This window comes from Anoplopoma fimbria, chromosome 5 (genome assembly GCF_027596085.1).
Source record: "Anoplopoma fimbria isolate UVic2021 breed Golden Eagle Sablefish chromosome 5, Afim_UVic_2022, whole genome shotgun sequence".
NCBI lineage: Eukaryota > Metazoa > Chordata > Actinopteri > Perciformes > Anoplopomatidae > Anoplopoma > Anoplopoma fimbria.
The window spans coordinates 13274146-13294614 of NC_072453.1; the positions used below are offsets into that span (position 1 = coordinate 13274146).

The window sequence follows — 20469 nt, forward strand, 5'->3', positions numbered from 1 at the left end:
ATAAGGTCCCTCTGCATAAATAAGGAATTAATACATTTAGAAATATATTCAATCTTCTGGTAGCCTGTTGTTTCTAATATAATAATTCCTGTTTTTTAATAAACCATTTTTCACTTCTCTACCATGATAGCCAGCTAGACAGCTCCATCAAGTCACTCACATGATTATAGTAACGATTATCCTGATTATCGAAATTCAACATGATCTAGTTTTTTCTTTGTCACACAGACAATTTACTTATTATGTGTACTTCAGGTTCAATCAAATAGGATAATCATTTAAAACAGCTTCATGCTCTGCTGCAGTAGGTTATTTCAAGCTAATCATACAACTATCATTTGGTGCAATTTAAAGCAATTACATGGTGTTTCTAACCTCTGATATATAAAATATATTTTGTATGTGTGCCTTCTGTGCATTTTATTATAATAATGCACAGAAGGGCTTTGTATAAAGAGAAATAGGATTTTAGTCAAGTTTAGAATTTTGTTTGACCACCTTTTAAAGGGACTAAAGAGGTCAGATGTCACAACTCAAGCCAGCCTGTGTCACCCATTATGATTATATATTATTCATCCATTATTCATTCATTTCTGTATTTCTTTTTTAAATTAACATGTTAACATTTTCCAGAATTTAGTTAGTTGACAGTAGAGGGCAACAGGAGGGGGAACAGTGGGCTGATGACTCAACTGAAAACTAAAAGGAACAATGTGCCCCAAATACAGGAATACATGATTTTATAATGTCATAATGACATTATAGTATTTTTTTTATGTTATACATCTTTGTTGAAAATTCACTTTAAAGACTTGTTTTTTCATAATTTTAACCTGTTTTATTATTCGGTCCTGATTATTTTATCAATTCTATTTTAAGTTAATTGTTTTAAGTGTCTAGGCATTATTTGTCTTGTGTATTGTTGTATTCCATGGTTAGCTTTATCATATTAGTTATCTGTTTCATGTTTTCTATTGTGTTATAGAGCAATTTGGAATATTGTGTTTTTTTAAAAGATCTAAATAAACATTTCTTACAAAGATCTACAGCCAGACGTGAACCAACAATGTAGCACTCACAATTTAGGCGTCTTACACTGATGGACGGAGTAAATTTCCAATTGCGGTGCAATTATGGTGTGCACCTCTGAACATGCAATTTCCTAATCCAGTCGACGTGTCGTGCTATGTGTGCTTCATGTGATATTGAAGCACACATCGTATGGAAAACAGATATGGAAACAGATCTCGTAATATGTGATATTACACTACTGTTATTTCTGCTGTGCTACATAGCATTTTATGTCTACTACATATCAACGAAAGAAGCATAGAAAAATATAAACCTCCAAGCTGAGAAATAAATGTCCTTTTTTCTGGGATTTTTACACATCATTAAATCGCTTGCATGTTATACTGAACAGAGAGATCTATATACATAGGCTGTCACTGCAGCCTCCAAACGCAGCTCTTGACGAGGGGTGGAGGGGTGGGGGGTGGGGACAGCTGCAGCATTGCCACCAGGCAAAACTCTACAGTTATCTCCTCTCCAACTGTTTCCCTTTGATCCCTCTAATCTGCCATTTAAAGAAGAAAGCATCCAGAGCTGCCACAGAGCTTTTCCCCCAGACACATACGGCGTAGTGTGTATGTGTCCATAAGCCACTGAAGTAAAAAAAATGCAAATGTATACACATAATTTAATCCTTCGCCTAACTCTATGAGATGAGAAATAACAGTTCTTTCTAATCCTCATCATATCCTCATGTTTGCTTCAGTGTTCATCCAAAATGAAAAACACAAACCTATATCTAAGGCTGCAACTAACAATTGATTTAAAAACAGAATAATCGGCTCATTATTTTCTCGATCAATTGTTTTGTCAATAAAATGTCTAAAAAAATACTGAAAACTGCCCATCACGACTTCCCAGAGGGCAGTGTGACATGTTGAAATTGTTTTGTCCAATCAACAGTCCAAACGCCACAGACAATCAATTTTAAGTGATATAAAACAGATAAAAGGCAGAAAATCTGCTACCTTTGGCGTTTTTGGCTTGAAAAGTGACCGAATCATTTAATGGATTATCAAAATAGATTATGATTATTACTACATCCATATTGAACTCTTGTTTACTCTTTAATTTGCATCCATTGCATCTAGAGGTCAAACTACAAACTGGAGACTGTCTATGTGTATCAAAGCTGCCGGTAAATTAAAAGTGGTTAAAGTAGCTCTAAATTTATAAAAACTCTTAATGCAAACAGCATTTTCCTCCTTTGCTGCACAAAAAAGAAAAACACGAAACACAAAAATCCCCACACTGCCTTTATCTTTAACAGGCTCCAATTATGCGAGCTAATCTGGGCATATTTCCCTTGGGAGGCAAAGACATAATTGCCAACAATCTGCGCAGTGATATCAACGCTTTAAAAATGACTTCACACATCTGGGAGCGACAGTGTTGTATTGATCTGAACTCCACACTTGGCTTCATCAAAAAAAAAAGGGGGGTCAATTAGAAAAACAAACAGGCGAGGGACTCATTTTGGATGCAGAGGAACCGAAAGAGGGCAGATGGCAGGCGGGAGACTGAGCCTGCCCTTGAGCAACGATGTGGAGACATTGTTGTAAATCACACAGTGACGGAAACACATCAAAACGACTAAAAACTCAGCTGATTGTTATAATATTGCATTGCTATGAATAAGTATTACTGACACATACTGTTAAGGTAAACAAACGGTCTTACCGAACACCATGTCCACGTGTTTTGTGATTCCTCTGCTCCCCCACTCTCTTCTGTATTTGACTTAGGCGCACGCTGCCACTTTATCTCCCATCAGAGAAGTTAAACAAAAAAAAAAAAAAAAACCCCCAAAAAGTGCCTCCTTGCAGATAAGCTTCTCCTTCTTTCTCTATCTTTCCCCCCACTTTCATTCTCTAATTGAAGATCCTTTCTCGGTCAACCACACATCTTGGCTGTGAGCCACACGGACGCAGCTAAATAACGCACACATATGTGCTTCAATTAAAAGCCTCGCGCTCTGCTGATCACGCTGCCCTTTATGAGACGGAGGAGAGGAGAGAACCGGCAACCGGGCGGAATGAAAATCAGCGGAGGAGGAGGAGGAGAAAAAGAGGATAAGAGTGTGATGGTGAGAGCCTGGAGAGCAAGTGTGTAAGTCTTCTGTGTGCATGAGTATGTAAGAGAGAGGGAGGGAGAGAGAGTGAGGAAGAGGGGGAAGAGAGAGAGAGAGAGAGAGAGAGAGAGAGGAAGAGAGAGAGAGAGAGAGAGAGAGAGAGAGAGAGAGAGAGAGAGAGCTGGCATGAGACTGGCTATCAACAACATGAACTAACTCACCTCTCTCCCCCTTTTTCTTCTTCTTCTTCTCAGCACCATTTTCTTGGCGATTGATTGCAAGCTCCTATTTGATTAGAATCAATTATTTCTACACTCCTGTTTATATTTCCAATAGGTTGAGCCTGCAGAGCTTTCAATCAAAATACCTGAGTCAATCATGCAGCACATAGTCATTATTTTTCGGCCACCGCTTCAGTGTAAATGATATAATCACCATCATAATTAAACAGCATTGGATTAGTGTTCAGACAGAGTAAGCAGTGGAGTCATATTTCATTTGTTCTACGGTTTTTCTCCATTAAATACATTTTTTGTTGTCGTGCTGGTTAACCCACTACTGCTAGTCATATCATTTGAACCACCAGAGTTTCTCATTTATACATATCGTTTCTGATGATGATCATATTAGTGGTTGAAATGGCTCAAATGTTGCATTCGGATGAGGAACACAAAAAGTGTAACAGTAGCACAAGTAGAGAAGAGTCAGCAAACCGTTACACAGCAATTTAAATAAAGCTTTCTCATGCAAGGACCATGATTTAACTTAATTTGGTATTACTTTTAGCTCCATGTAAAGTTAAGGAGCGTGATGTTATCCAGATAACAACAGCGGAGACCACAGTCTGTCATCATGCTGACCAGCCCCCCCCATGTGGATATACTGTACATTTTTTTATTTGTATTCTTATTTTTTATTTTATTCTATTTTTATTTTTATTTTATTGTATAATATGTGTATTTATTATCTGTTTCTGTGTAGTTGAGCTGCTGCAACACTTGAATTTCCCCCATGGGGATCAATAAAGGAATATAATAATAATAATAATAATAATGATCGCAGCCTTAACGATGCGGTTTACATCGGTGTTCTACTGAGTGAAACACAACGCTGAATTTAGCAGATGAACTCTGTAACTCTGAGAAACTCATTCATTTTATTTTGACCGTTCTCACAGCTGTACCACAGCCAGTGATGAGATATATGATTCATTTTAGTACCACATATATATATACCAAAATATAAATTCGGATATGGGCCACATTTGCTTGCAATGTGAATGTATTCTAGGTCTCACTCAAGTCCTATAGGTCAATTGTTGTAAAACTGCATGAATCTCTAATGATGCATCATTAATGGTTTTAAAGATGATTTTTATTTTGCTATTTTATTCTTAAACTTTGATTTTCCATTTGTCGCATCAACTCCAGTTAGGCTACTTGTTAGGACAATACCACACATTTATATCTAATAGTCTAAGGTAGGGTCGGTAATAGTGAGGACAGGGATGTAGATCTCTGCACTCATGCAACACACACAAATCACATATTCATAATTTTAAAATAATTAGATACATCTTTAACCAGGAGTTATCTATATTTGCCATCTATGATAGTATGGACATTTAATTGCAAGTTATTATTAGGATAAAATAACCTGTGGCCGTGCAAATATATTATATTTCTTATGTTAAGGCATCATTTCTTTGAATCTTTATTTTAAATACATTATCAGTAGACGTCAATTTAAAACTATTTGAGATCAAGCAACCGACAGCGTGTAACTCCAGCAGTGTTTATTTTAATGAGCAGATGGGAGAAATAATTGTTTACCTAATAGCTCGCTCATTTTCCGGACTAATCTTTGGATGATTACTGTATTGACAAACTGCAGAGCAGAGCCTGATTCTGGGCTCTTTTGTGTGATATTCACCTTAAACAGCTCTTTGAGTTGCAATGTATTACAGTTTACCTGCATTCATTTGGAAAAAATAATAAAGTATATTCATTCAATTACTTTATCAAATACAAAGTTAATGGTATACTACATTATACTTAATACACTACATTTCAAAATGGAATACTGCACTTTACAGCACTAAATTCAGTTTTACAAGTATTCCAACTAGTTTCTTTGCAGATTAAGATTAAATATGCATAGGATGCTCTCGTGGCATGTGGTTTGGACCGCTCCTCCTTAAGTGTAGGACTTACACTTGAAACATTAGTATTTTTGCATTGAAGTATTACAAATGTGTCCGAGTAAATGATCTGAGAAGTTCTTAGCGTTTGTGACCACTTTCAGCATGAACATGTTCTTCAATATTAAGAGTATAAATTAACCTTAAGATTCGCTGCTTTCTGCTTTTAATTGCTGAAGAAGAGGAGAGGCAGAGTTTCAGTGCACCTGAGAACTCGACTCATTCCAGAAGCACATAGATGGATGTTTGTACAGGCAACACAGAGACATGGACGCACCGCTGGGGAGAGCAGGCCCTCAATGCATTGTTATTCATTCCACAGTCACTATAATCACCTCAAATAAACACAATTATTCTCATAGTCTGTGCCCTGAAACCCTGGCCTCAAATGTCATATACAAGTGTCGTCAACACACAGTCACACACACACACAGAAACACACACACACACACGCTGCTTGTGTCTGCCCTGTGCGCTCCTTGCTGACTCCTTGTCCACTTGAATAAATGTGGTGTGGAAGCACAACACTGACGAATCCTGACAGTTATACACTTGATTTCAGCCTGCTGCATTCAAATGAATGTGTACGGAGACGGCCTCGAGCAGAACGATGGCGTGTCCGCTATACACAGCATGCTTTCATCTAGCTGTGGATTTACTAAACATCAGCTATGCATACTTCTGTTTACATATATGGACTCTGTAGGTGTGGTTGATTGACATGCCACGTTACTTATTTAAAGATGAGAAGGAAATGATATACAAAGCGTCTTTGCTCTCAATCTAATTCCCCGCCCAAAACCTTTTTTTGTATTTTAAAAGATCGCAGCTCATTGCATACATGCGTATAGTTTTTAGACATAAGAAATTAAAGACACACTTATCTTGATTAGTGACTATTTCACTACAAAAATGACTCGAACCTTTCTAATGTTTGTATTCAAGTTCTTAATTATTCTGACTCTGCTTCATATGCAGGATTATGTTTTCACATACACAACTCACACCCACTGCCACCTAAAATACCAAAAATAAACGTTTTATACGTTTTATTTGGGTCTGGATTTCAGGTACAGCACCCTGGGTAATTTTTCAGACTTCCCTGACCTCTAGATGACACAGACAGTTCCTGAGGGTTTTCGTGCCATCTATGGCAACAGCTAAGTCAAAAATACTGGGAAATGGTGAGCAAGCCAACATCACCCCCATTACTCTGTCTCTCCGACTCCAGCTTCAGTCCTTCCTGCAGTCCTTCAGACTGTGCAGAATGGCCTTCGATGACAGATCAAGTGACGTCTTAAAAAAAACAAAAACTCCAGCTTATAAGTGTTCTATTTCCAAACTCACACAGTATGTTTCAGCATGCATGTGCGTTTCTGTGCGCAGACAAACCACTTTTAAGGTTATTTTTTGCGATACGCTGTATCTACTGTATTTTGGTATACAGGAGAAAAAATGAGTTAGTGAAGGGAAGCTTTGTTCAAGAAGAAGAAAGGCTTAACTTTCCTTTTCAGTTGGAAGATTATTATAAAGGGTGCAGAAAATGTTGCAGGTCACCTCTCTGACGGACATTATTTTCAGGTATGATTTAGCAAGTGTGTTTGAACACTCTAAATTTGAAAAAACTAATCAAATAAGACTGGAACGCCAAGTACAGTCACATTAGGGTTACACTGAAATTTACTGGTGTGTGCACAGCGTCTATATATACTCCTTAAGATAGCCAAAGATACATATCAGTGCACATCTTGCAGGGGAGGCCTGCAGGCAATGATGTTACAGTCACGTAATCTGTGGTGTTAACTGCGCACAGGAACTTTTTGTCCCTGACTTTATCCTTGAAGGTTGTACCTCCTCCATGGCAACATAAATACCCCTGTGAAACAGCACCAAGCAATGGGAGGAGTCCTGGCTTGTAGGTGTGACATTCAGATTGGCCACTTCATGAGATTTACAGGTAAACACAACAATTAAGGGCAAATGTTTGAGTTCTTTTTTTTTAACCAACAGATTGCTGTCAGATTAACATAAAGGTGTGCATCTCTGAAAGGGGCTATTATCTTTAGCTGACGCTGAATTGAGCAAATTTACCTTAAAGGCACTTAACATCTGGGGCCCACTATGTGCCTGTACCTATACTTTTAAATGTGTTAGTTTGGTATACAAACATTTCAGATAAGGCACTTTCATGTGAGTTTATATGCATCAGACAAACACACATCATACTGAAAAGTTGAAAACCATAACTTCTGAACTGAAATGACTCCACAGTGGTTCAGCAGCTTAGTGTTGAGTGCAGGAAGGGAAAACTGCTTTGGTCCGTTCTCTTTTCAAAAGGCCCCCAGTGAAAAGCACCCTATTAAAATCGCTTTTCATTTCAGCAATCACTTCATGCAGCTAAATGAAGGGAATGCTGGTTCAGCTGTGGGGGGGGGACTGGGTATTATTAGGCTGGTTTCATCGTGGCACAGACTGAATTATACTAAAAGTCCACTTAATTGACTTGGCTCGCTCTCCTTTTCTTCTCTCTACTTTGAAACAGGAAACAGACATAATGGCATGTGAGACAATGTTTAAACATGCCATTTGTGTGTAGGAATTGTTCTTCCTATTTATTCTCAAGGTTTAACAAAAGATCTGCCATTTTCTTCCTGAAAACCGTTGTTGAATACAGTAATGAGTCATGTTGTTTTTACAAAATTATATTTCAGCTACCACATTAATGGGATGTCTAGAGCTCAATATGAAAACAAAAATCCTAAAGTGTTTTTTGTTGTTTCGATATGAAATCTAAAAGGGACTGTTCACCCTAAAATTAAAAAAATACATGTTTTCCTCTTACTATTTATAATACTAGATTGTTTTTGGTGCCAGTTGCCTAGTTTTGTTGGTACCAAAACTATTTTCTATCAACCACAGTTCCTATATGAAACTGCTCACAACAATGTCTGTGTATTATCTTTATTTTCTATTTATATAGATAGATTATCTTATCTATCCATATAGTTCCATTATATTAAAGAGAAGGCAGAAACCTCTACGGTCGATATCTCCAAAGATAGGCAGCTCACTCCAAAACAATCTAGATTGATGAATAGCACTACAGGTAAACTGTCCCTTTAAGCTTTTTATTGGTCCATTGATAACAGCCAGCGCAAAAAAACTAATAATTAAATCAAAAAATTACATATTAATATAGTTAGCAATATCTATTTATATTATATTATATGTAATATTTAAAAAAAACGTTTTTAAATGTTTTAAATTATAGGCAGTCTAGGTCTTTAGAAGGATAATTCACAAGCTATTTTTCTGTCTATTGTCTAGGTGAATTTTTGCTCCACATAAAACCAATTCACGGCTATTTTTAGGCCTGGCAGTTGTTTGACTGTGGTATTGTCAATTTCACAACAACCAAAACAAAGGGGGTTGAACACTGTAGGGTTCATTTAACCTGTTCAAACATGGCAGGTGTGAAATCACTCTGAGCCGCATGTGAGGAAAACGAGAGGCCCTTCACCCTGAGGGGCCGACAAAAGCTGCCCATGAGTGAGTCTCATCTTAACTATCAATTATTGGACGAGATAGCCCTGACGTGTGTAGCCTGCAGCGGGTCAGGTGTATAAACGCCGTCGGTGCTGATGCTGCTGATGTCTAATCTCTCAACCCCTGTGCATTTCGAAAGGCATGCAATGATGAAAAATAAACAACAAATGTTTGCAGTGCCCTATACCAAAAGGGAAACAAATGCAGTTTTTTAAAAAAAGTTTCTGTATATGTCATATTGAATAATATCTATTATAGTATGAAAGTATTTCCTAAAAAATCTTCCCCTTGTTTTAGAGAAATGTGTCAGTATAGGCAGCATTTTCATCTGAGAGAACAAATCGCTCCCTGCTGTTTTGCCAGCAAACTGGAGCAGAATAGAGGTCACATTCACACTTTCTCTGATTGTTGTGGCACTCATATGGTTCTCCAGATAATAAATCTCTTCAGACTACTAAATATGACAATAAAGTCTAAAGGATGGGCCACAGCTATCCACAATCAGGCATAAACTGTGACCCAATAAGATAAATTATGCAGGTTTTGAGTATGCATTGTGTTTACTGTACAAGGGAGAAGTGTAAAATAAAGTGTACTTAAAACGATCCTTATGCAGACTGCCTTATGCACCATTCATTTCTTTACTTAAATAAAAAAATAAAAAAAAATCTACTGTTAAATCTAGAAAGAGTAGAGTAATAATGATATCATTACAGAGGAAGCCACTGCAGAGAGCTGCAGGTTTCCTGCATGGTGATGCCATGTGAATAAAAAAATCCAGATTTTTGTAAATTGGAGTATGACCTAAATCCGATTCTCAGTGACAAAGTGACACTTCTGTTGTGGTTGATGTTTTAGCATGCTAACAATGAGCAGAATTGAGATCACCTTATAAATATACAACACATAAACCACCTATAGTATAGCACCACTCTGTTCTTCTTGCTGTTGGCTTCACTTTTGGTTTATTTAAGCAAACAGCATGAACTAACTCCAGCTAGAAGATGTCTCCAATGACAAATAATCTGTTTTATCAAAAGTAATGGAAAGCTTTGGTTTTTCACATTTTCACCCAATTTGGAATAGCTTATTCCTCCGGCACAGAAAATCTTGGCTGTGTCCAAAACTGGTAATAAGTGCACTATAGAGTGCTGCAGGAATGAGTCCTAAAAGCCGTAAATTAGTTTTTGCACTTCACTTGCATGTGTTTTTTTAATTGGACTTTGGCTGGATGTGTGAAATAAGGTCTGTGCTTAACACAAGCTTAAGATATTTTAACCTTTTGTTTTACCATATAAAATGCCAGTAGATACCCCTCTTGTGAATTTTGAAGCTTTTAAGTGTCTTAAAAAGGCGGTTGCTAACAGGTGGCCAAATGAGAATACAAAATCTCATCAAGCCGACTAGACCACCTTTACAGCCTTAGTGGGTTTACTCGCTCTCATTTGACCGTGGTGTAGTTCGTTTATAGCCCAACATTAGCCTTATTCTTCTGGCGAATGTATTCACACTTCAAAAATCATAAAAGTGGTGTTCAGTTGTGATGATTATCTTGCTAAACAAAATGTGTTAGTATCACAAACTTGTGTTTGCAACAGGGCCTTTTTTTGCAGTTTTCCAAATGATTGTTTCCAATTGGCTTTTTGTCAAAACAACTGGTGCAGTGCTAACTTCTGGGGTTTGCCTACAAAACTACGTCATCCCTGCAGCACTCTTTAAGGAGCACTACCAACCTATAGAGTGTCACCAGTCGCTTTTATTCACCTGCTAGAACAGGAGTTAACATTTACAGAAAAGCCTCTTTGAGCACCAAAGACCCTAGAAAGTCAAAAATACAAGGTAGATAAATATAGGCCCAAACTGGCTTGTGCTCTGGATCAGTCTAACACTTTTAAGTGTGAATGATGATCTGCAAAAGGCTATTATCTGACACAGAAATAGTCAATACCATTTTGATGATAACAAAATGAGGTTGAAGTGAGGGAGAAATTAAACAATGGATAAAGTATTAATTTAATTTCATACCCTGTGTTAGACTGGGACAGCTAAATATGTGTGGTAAGCCAACAGAGAGAGACAGCCTCATGAATCAACATTAAAAAGTGCCATCTTATTGGCCAGTTGTTCATTAGAGGCTTTTTTTCTGACTGTTGATTGATCAAGTGGGTCACTGTGGAAGAGTGACACAGGTGGTGGTGAGGGAAGGTGATTAATGGCCCCTCGTCATCAAACCAGGTGTGCGGAAAGTGCTTGGAAATGGCGAGGGGTTCTTCTGGAATCGTAAATATACTGAATGCATAACATCTCCTCATGGTGGGAGAACATTTACACGATCGTGACTGAGGTGTTTATTTATTCCTGACTTTTAGTATTCTCTCTGAAAAAACAAGTGAGTGTATCAGTTAGGTTACGTTAGTGAAGTATCTATACAGCACAACTTCTGCTGAAGAGCCTGTATTTGCACAACTTGCATAAACAGCGTTAAGGAGAAGCAAAGCTTTTCTGACAGGTTGTTGTTGTCCAATATAATATATTTTTGCTTTTTTTTTTAATGTTGCATTTACTTGTAAACCCTTCAGTCTTTGGAGCAGATAACAGTTTAAAAGCCAGACCCTGTACCTGCACTTCATATCAAACTCCAGCACCAAGAATCATGAGACTCAAAAACAAAGAGACATTTTTCTAGCACTTCTAAACAGACTCTCTTTTGGAGGAAAAAATGATTAAAACACTGCGGATGACAAAATAACAGAACCACTGACAAAACAGCAGCCCTGCAGTAAATAGCAATTTGGAGAAGTTCATAATGTTGTGTTTTCGTTCAGACTGCGAGAGCTGTTGATTAAACTATGGTCATTTTGAGGCAGTTTATGAGTCTCCCAGACAATGTTGGTCAATGTTGTTCCTCTCTAGCAATAACTGGCACATTATCATTTTCAGCTGCTTTATTACAAAACATCACAATATTTGAGATTCAAGCCCCAACAGTTGACATCCTTCGAAGCAGACATTTTAAAGCATGAAAGGCGAAAAGGTGTCATTTATAACGTGGCTCTGTTCCACTTAGATGCTCAAGCAGGACTCTGGTTTTGCACATGATGTCTCCCTGGCATGGCTTACTGGGACACAATATAATGGAGCCATCATTAATGTTATTAGCTACACCAGCGGTTTTTGAAATGTCGAAATGCCCATTCATTTGAGAGTTCCTGGCCTCTTTCCGTCTCTGTAAGTTGTTTTAATATGCCTTGAAATTTCAATTAAAATGATGATTGTCTGCTGAAGCTCACACTCATTTGATCGCCATCTTAATATGACTCACTTTTGAAGTACAGAATTAAACAACATTGCAAGCTAAAGCCTCAAAAATTAACCACAGAGCTCAGTAAGAAAGTTCACCCTTTGTTTGCCATTTTTAGAGCTTTCAACTGTGTCACACAGTCTTCATCAGCATCTAAGGGGATAAGGAAGTAGTACAGTAATATACTACTGCTTCTGTTTGTCATGCATTTGTTGTGTTACAAAATGGGCTACAACAGAATTTCATTGTGTATCCCTGTTTTGCATTATGACAATAACTGATCCTTGAATCCTTGAATAAAACCATGGCAGTTACTGAGTACATGAAAGTAGGGCTGGGCATTATTTGAATATCATATCCATAGCATGATATGAGACTAGATATCGTCTTAGATTTTGGATATTGCGATATCAGAATATGGCAGAAGTTTAGTCTTTTCCTGGACTAAAGGCTGCATTACAGTAAACTGATATAATTTTCTGAACATACCAGATTGTTTTAGCTGTTCTATTATTAGTCTTTAACCACTTAGTCATTATTTCCATATTCCAAATGATAATTCATGAAAAATGAAAAAAGCTTTTTTGCCTTGTTGCTGTCTCGAGGAAATTTGGCTCTCCCTTAACTCTCCGTAATAAACATATGGTTGAATTAACACCTCACAGAAAGTTTTCACAAATAATGGCCACTTTAAGCCTGTAAAGGTACAATATGGGGCAGAGCTGTTGTACTGGACTGCAGCAGATTGTATAGATGCACTTTATAAAGTAGCAAGTATAAACAAAGTGCATCAGAAAAAATGACGGAAATCTCTCTTGAGAAGTGAAGTACTCGGCAGCTCTAGAAGGATACATTTACAAACAAAAATAATAAAGTGTATAGTTCTGTTGTCGTTGCTTTTGAGGGCCAGCCTTAATCTTAAACTAAACAATTCTCATAATCTACAATGAATCAGCAGGAAAATCATCTTTTGTCATGTAAGTGAAATGAGTATAGAGAAAATAGAATCGGTACATCCTTACCTGTACTGACGGCCTTTGCCAGTCTGCGCAGCCTCCTCTGGTGTGTCTTCCCTCTGTAGTGGATCTGGGCCTGGGCGTTAGAGTTCAGCTGTATGTTGCACACCCGGCACATAGTGGCAGTGCTGCTGCTGCCCTGACGTCGCTCACGTTTGACCCTGTGCACTGCTGCTGCCACCTTCCTCTCCTCCTCATCTTCCTCTTCTACGTCCTCCTCCTCTCCCTCCTGACCCTTTGGAGGATGGCTGCTGTCCGGCCAGTCGGGGCTCTTTGGCTGCTTCATATCTGGAGAAAGGAAAAAGGAAGGCCATTAGCCAAGTGTTAGCAATTCATGTGAAAAAGAAACAATACAGTTCCCCTGTGAGACATTTCTTCAAAATGCATGTTGTTAAAGTATCCACAGGGGGGCAACAGAGCAGCATGGCTCCATTCAGAGCAGAGTAGTATTGGTCTTTTTCTTTAGTGTGATTCAAACGGCAATTATATCTCCACCACCATCATACAATTGATATTTCATTGTACCAAATAGTGATTTCTAGGGCAGACAAAAGATGCTATTCACAAATTTCTATATAAAGTCCTATTAAAGGGTTCAAATTAAGAGGACGGTAAACCACGTCTTTTTCTAGAATAACCCAGCCCTAAGACATGCATAAACTGAAAAGAATGGCCTATCTCTGGCACACATCAAAGCATTACAACAGAGACGAGTACAGTCTGTAGATAAGTGTCTCGCTGCAGTTTCTCTTTATTTATCAGATAATAAAAGCTGTTTCTCAGTGCACACAAGACGACATGTTTCTTTGTCTGAGGACATAGCTTTAATACCTGTGATTGCTGAGCGATTGTGGCAGACTGACAGCATAAATCAATCCGCAGCTATAACGCGTGCTCCGCTGTGAATGCGGAAATGTCACCCAAAGTCTAGCTGGATTCTTTGTTTTGGTGCGGTTCACTTGATAGCAGCATCAGTTAAGTCCTCATGCAGCTGGACATTTTATCTTCGCCTCGCTGAATGCAGCCCCGCCCCCCAATAAGAGGCCTTCACATGTGAAAATCTTTGCCGTTCTGAAAATTCAATTTGACTGGAGGAAAGATGAAAGTGGAAGGGAAATGTGTTCACAGGAATTCATCAGCCTCCGACCAGCAGCATGGACTTCAAAGCTGCAGCCCATCTCCGTGATTATTTGAATGATGTTAAACTACAGCCTGGCAGAGGACAGGAACATGAGAGTGTTTCAAACCAACTAGGTGTAAAAAAAAAACAAAAAAGAAAACCTGTTTCCTCCAGATTATGTTAATATACCAGTGCTGTTATGTGAACTAGCATTTATGTTTTAAAGGAGACGTTTTGTACTTTTACAGAGAATCCAGATTTTCAAACCCCAAATTGCTTTTTTGGCCATCCAAATGTCCAGAAGATTAAAATTATTTTTTTGGTTGATCCATTGATTGAGTAACCAATCTTAACTGGGTCAGAACCTTTTGATTTGATTGATCACCACGTACCAATAAATGAAGGAACACATAATCTTTTTTCCCTTTCCTATTTTTTTTTTTTAAACACCACAATTCATGATCGTTTCCCTGCCCAAACAAGCTGGAGGCCGAGACAGAAATAAGATTTTACTCTCTGGCTGTCTTCCAGACACCTGCTGGATAAGAGTCCAGACTTTTTCTCTGTGATCCAAAGTCTATTGTCGGTAAATGGCCTGCCATCACAGAACGGTATTGATGTGTAGACAGCAGACAGGGTCAGTTAGTGGGAGGTGTGGGCCGTCTAACTCACTTTAAGGTGGTTTGCATCGATATGGTCCCTCAATTCAGCACTGAAGTGGAAGGTAAAACCACCAGAAGTCAGTTGAGTCATCTTTGAGGCTTTCCTGTCACTTCTTGTGACACTAATGTTTTAATATGTTTTGTCTCCTTCTAGTGTGTTTTGGGATTATAGAAAAGTAGATGTTGAAGTAAACCATCATTCATATTATCAATCAATTATGTTTTTAGCATAGCAATATTGATTATGTGTAAATATAACTTTTTGACTTGATTTGAAAGACTTAAATTAATCTATGTGTTACCAATTGAAGTAATACTTTTAAATTGGTTAACAATTCTCTATATTTCAGTGTAATACTGCACATTAATGCCCCTTTTTTATGTGTTAACCCTCCATTCCACTAGAGCCACCTGATCTGCTCCTCTCAGTCATCATCTTTATGTGGTCAGCTACAGTAGTTTGACAAAACAACAAGCCAGCCAGCAGCTGCTGGTTTCTGTTGGCACCTTGTATCACAGCCAGAGCTTCTCTGCCTGTCTGGCACCTGAGTGGGCAGCTGGGAACGGCTCAGTCTCTGCTATGGAGCGAACACCCTTCACCACTACTGTCTCATGCTTGCGCAAGCGTTTCGCCAGTCCGTGCGTGAGACGTTAGCAGTGGAAGTGTTTTAAATAGCAAGACTTTGGAAAAAATGCATAACTATGGGAAGTAGTGAGTACACTGGTTAAATGAAACTTGCTGCAGAAGTTGTGTGAGAGTTTGTTAACAGATTTTTGCTATAGTTTTGCTGTTGTTAAACCTGGCCTCCATTTACTACAATTCATCAAGGTTTACTCAATTTTCGGCCGATTTCAGATTTCACATTGGAGGCATGTGAGTGACACAAAGTTTTCTTTAAAATTGTTTAGGTAACATCTGGTGAGGGATTGATGTATAAATGGTCATTTTGTGGGTGAAGTATGGCTTCAAGGTTGATCTTAACACAGAAAGATCAGTGCTACCCAAAGTAGTGGTAGCCAAAAAAAAACACTTAACAGAGAATAATGCATCGCATCAAGTCCCGTAACACTTCATTTTAAAAGGATAAAAGGTATATTTTATGTATAAATTCCCACTATTACTAAAAAGATTACACAGTGGCATTTATCTTAAATTGCAGATTGGATTTCTATGATCAAGATGTTAACAAGATAGAAACTACACTTTTCTGTGGCTCCTCCTCTAGGTCCATCAATAATTAAATATGTCACAAGTAATTTTACAGAAGTCCTAACATCTACATTTCTTAAACAAATTTTGGGCATTCAATTAATCAAAAATGTATGTTTATTTTCACTTCAAAAAGAAAAAAGAATTCCATTCTGCACAGGTGAGAATCTATAATTTTATAAAGAATAAAATGAAACAAAGAAACTAAGAATTCAAGAGCACAACTGGACTGCATGAGATAAATTAAACATTTATAAAAAACTAATTAGCAAAAAACAACAACAACAAATAAATACATGACAAAGGATAAATTAATTTTCAATGCTCATAAAGAAAATGGGAGCTAATGGAGCATAATAATTAGCAAATGAACGTGGGGACTGACGCACTATGACTATCAAAGTCCTAATAGCAAAAGATAAACATAAATGTACATATCAGGGTAAATGTCACTTAAAAAGTAAAAGTGTTTGCCGAACATCTTTTTTGATGTACAGTAAAGCGTTATGAGTTACTTACTGGTTTTATCATCCATGCAGGAGAAGGAGCTCAGTAAACCGACCTTGTGGTTGGAGATAAATCCCAGAGAGCTGGCAGTGGGATCTCCATGTATCTTGGAAACACTTTGTTTAAAAGCCAGTACCTTTATCTCCTAACGCAGTATCTGTTGAGCCGTCCACTTAATACTGAACCTATTTGTCCTCAGCAGCTCTTTGAATACCAGCACTCATCAGCCCGTCTGGCTGAAAGACGAAGCCAAGAATATTTATGAAAAGGTCGTAAAAGCTGCTTTATGTACTCTCTCTCTGACCTGATGACCCTTATAAAGATTAAATCATAAACAAACAACATGACACACAGTATTACAGTAGGATGTATGTTTGTTTGACCGAATACAGAAAGCATGAGACAGTTTCTCATAGTAATATGTCATAAATCATAGAGCCATTTCCTGCTGTCCCAAATACTGTTAATTAACTCACACCCAATACTGCAAATTTTCACTACTCTAAACTGCACTGTGGCAAAATGAAACACTATAGACTTGGAATTATCTGAAGATATATTAAAACTTTTGGTCTTGAAGACAGAGAGAGAGATCTCCATCTTAAAGCTTCAGCATCTAAAATCTGTTATTAAGTGTTATTACAAGTCTGCAGAGTAGAAAGTGTCCAAAATATTCAGTAATATGACATCCTGCATTTGAATCTTGTACAAGGGACTCCAACTAATTTGTGTCACCAGCCAAACGGGCAGATACAATAAAGTTCACCTGCCTGTGTGTAACAATTCAATTTCCCCGTCAACTGCGTGCTCAACATCTTTGCTTTATGGCCTGAGGCAGCTGCATAGAAATGACCTGTCACCTTCATAAACTACTGTATCAAGGGACTTACTTTTAGACTCAGCATAATGGTCTCCTCATGGGTGCCTACATGGATGATGATTCATTCATTTTGATCTATGACAAGTATATGGTTGTTTACTATTTGAACCCATTTTTGGTAGATAAGACTTCAAAACTTTATTCAATGCACAGTTTAAGTGTTCCGACTGAAAAATGATTGGGTCATGTATGACTCATTAGCAGTGCTCAAAGTGGGCCGGTACTCACCGGTACGCAGTACCTGAACGTCTACATTTTACTCTTCGGCGTACCTTGACTTTTTCTTGTGCACTACCACTTTGTACAAGCAGTCGGGACTCTTTTCTAATATATGTAAAATCATTTAAAAGTTTTCTGAATCTACTGCAATTTGATTTAGGCCTACAGAACAAGATTGTTTTTAGGGCAACCTTTTTTCCAGAAGAAATACATGTTCAGAGGAAGGCTGTGATCTGTGTAAATGATACATTTATTATTTAAAGATAGCAAAGAAGTTTTTTCGTTAAGCTTGTTTGCCGTTATCTATATTAATAATGATGGTACAAAATGATGTGAAATTGCATCAAAAACCTCAAGGAACCCCAAAACCAATATCTGTTAGTGTCTTTCTTTTACTGTAGAAATTCAGAATGTAATAATGTAATAATCAATATGATGGCAATAACAAATTAAAAGGATAACATTGACAATGTTTGACAGTTTACACCGACTTCAGGAAGGTTTGAATTATTTTTGGAGACTTTACTGGGAGCGTGGTGAGGTTGGGTGGTGGATAGAGGCTAACAGTCCAACCAGGTGATAGGCAGCTATAAAAATGGCAACGTGTTCAGCCAGTTAAATCCAAGCTGCTCTGTCCATCTGTATGATGTGCTGCCGGCCGCCTTTATGTGTTTCTGTTTCACATCGGGGATAAACATGTTTAGCACTTTGCTTTGAAAAATGAGGGGAAGAAAAGCTTTGAAGAGTGAAAAAGTACATTTGGAAAAAACATTTCTTCCTGAATACACACATTTACATATAAAATGGTTCCAATTTAACAGGTGCTTCCTATGAACTGTATAAAAAGATCTTGCTCCATTACGTTAATTATATGATTAAAGCACTTGTCAGCATGTGGATCATTGTCCTATATCTGATCAAGGGAACTTAGTATGGCATGACACTTCTCTATATATAGCTACACTTGATTCCTTGCAACTGTAGATCCATTACACTATAAAGGCTTCATGGCTAGGTAATGTTTTGTTCTTTTTGTTCTTAACTGCACACTGCCCGTTTCTCCCTATACAGTTAAAGCCTGTTGGATCCATAACAATCCCACACAACTACAAGGTGGCCGAAGAATATATTTCAGAGAAACAGACTGGCCTGAATGAATGAAGACAGAACAAATCCATCGACAGCCCTTTAATCCACCCGATCCTGAGAACTTGCAGCTTTTTCTGATCTGAAATCTAGGAAACTTCCTGGAACAGGCAGGTCTAATCCAGATGCTTTAAGAGGTGGACTATCAGCATTTATAGGCAAGTCAGCTCTAAAGTGGATGTGACCGCGTAAGCATGCTCTTTTAAAAATGGCTTTGTTCCAGACACTCCAGCCAAGATGAGTGGCCTTGTTGCAACACATGTCATCACAGTTCCATTACGTCCACAGCAGACGGCAGCAGATAAAGTGCTTGGGCACACATGGAAAAAAAACTGGACAGTGAAGGAATATAAGTAATATTCTTGGTCATGTTTCTAATAATCACTTTATAGGATCTATTTGTAGGGTGATGAGTCAGGGCGCCCAAGTAGGATAAATTCAACCGCTACAAAATGTCGAAACCCTACATGTCTTTTCAGTCTTGGCGATCAAAAAGACATACTGAATCACTGATCGACAGGTGGACTACAATTACAGTTGTGTTGCTAGGCAACCCAGCACATCCGCTGAAAACATGAATTGGAACCTTTTTCACACAAATTGCAGCTCAATTATGCTGTAATTTGTGCAGAGAAGGCAAAGAAATGGACAAAAAGAGCCACATTTTACTGAATGCTGGGTGAAGAAACGTGGGCTACACAGAATATAAAGTCTGCAGTGAGCTGGTATGGAGGTCAGTGAACACTGTAGGATTTTAGTCTGATGTACTGAATGTATTAATTTAAATTGTGGTGCTTCTTGCATTCACTCAGCATTTACAGCCAGTTTTAGTCCTTAAAGCTGTGACATTGACAGTATTGGTTACATTCTGCATCCTGTTTTTCTGCTGCTCTGCGTACTAAATCCAAGTATGGGGACAATGGGGATTTCTAGTAGGTCTGATGGTGATATTGGTGGGGCCAGTACATGCCATCATCTGTTTCTGGTGAGTATAACGAGTATAACAACCAACCACGTCTGCTAGAAATTACATTTATCCATTACTAATTTGTTTAACCCAATTCCATTTAGTAAGGAAATGTCATTCACGTCTGGATGACGTTCCATGACATAACATTTTTGTCAAATACGTTTACGTACTGCACACAGATTGTAGGGAAGCTTGGATTTCAACACACAGACGGAGAGAGACTTCATTCAGTACTCCACTGTATTTTCAAATTGTAAATAGTTGTTTGCTGCTATTATCTATATTAAGATATTAATTCATTTATATTGTATAAAGATCCTTTGAATGTTCAATTCTGTGTCTCGTGCTTTAAGTCAATCTTCTCTAAACTTGACAGTGTTGTGAGAGACAGGGTTGCAAGAGCGGATCAGGTAAAGAAAAGCTTTTCATCATTCAACGCAGAGGTCAACAACAGGCAAGCAGTCAGCAGAGGCAAAATAATAATCTCAAAATCGAGCTGGCAAGAAAATAAAAGAGGCAGATATTATAAATGATCAGGATGGCAAATAAA

General features: G+C 37.9%; 1 protein-coding gene across 1 annotated transcript in view; it reads right to left on the minus strand.

Moving 5' to 3' along the window:
• LOC129091625 (zinc finger protein 385C-like) overlaps positions 1–13491 on the minus strand; it is a 38251-nt gene extending 24760 nt beyond the window's left edge. Inside the window, exon 1 of the mRNA XM_054599315.1 lies at positions 13212–13491. Within this exon, the coding sequence (XP_054455290.1) occupies positions 13212–13491 (280 nt within the window). The remainder of the gene's footprint in view (positions 1–13211) is intronic.
• Between the last annotated feature and the right edge of the window lie 6978 nt (positions 13492–20469).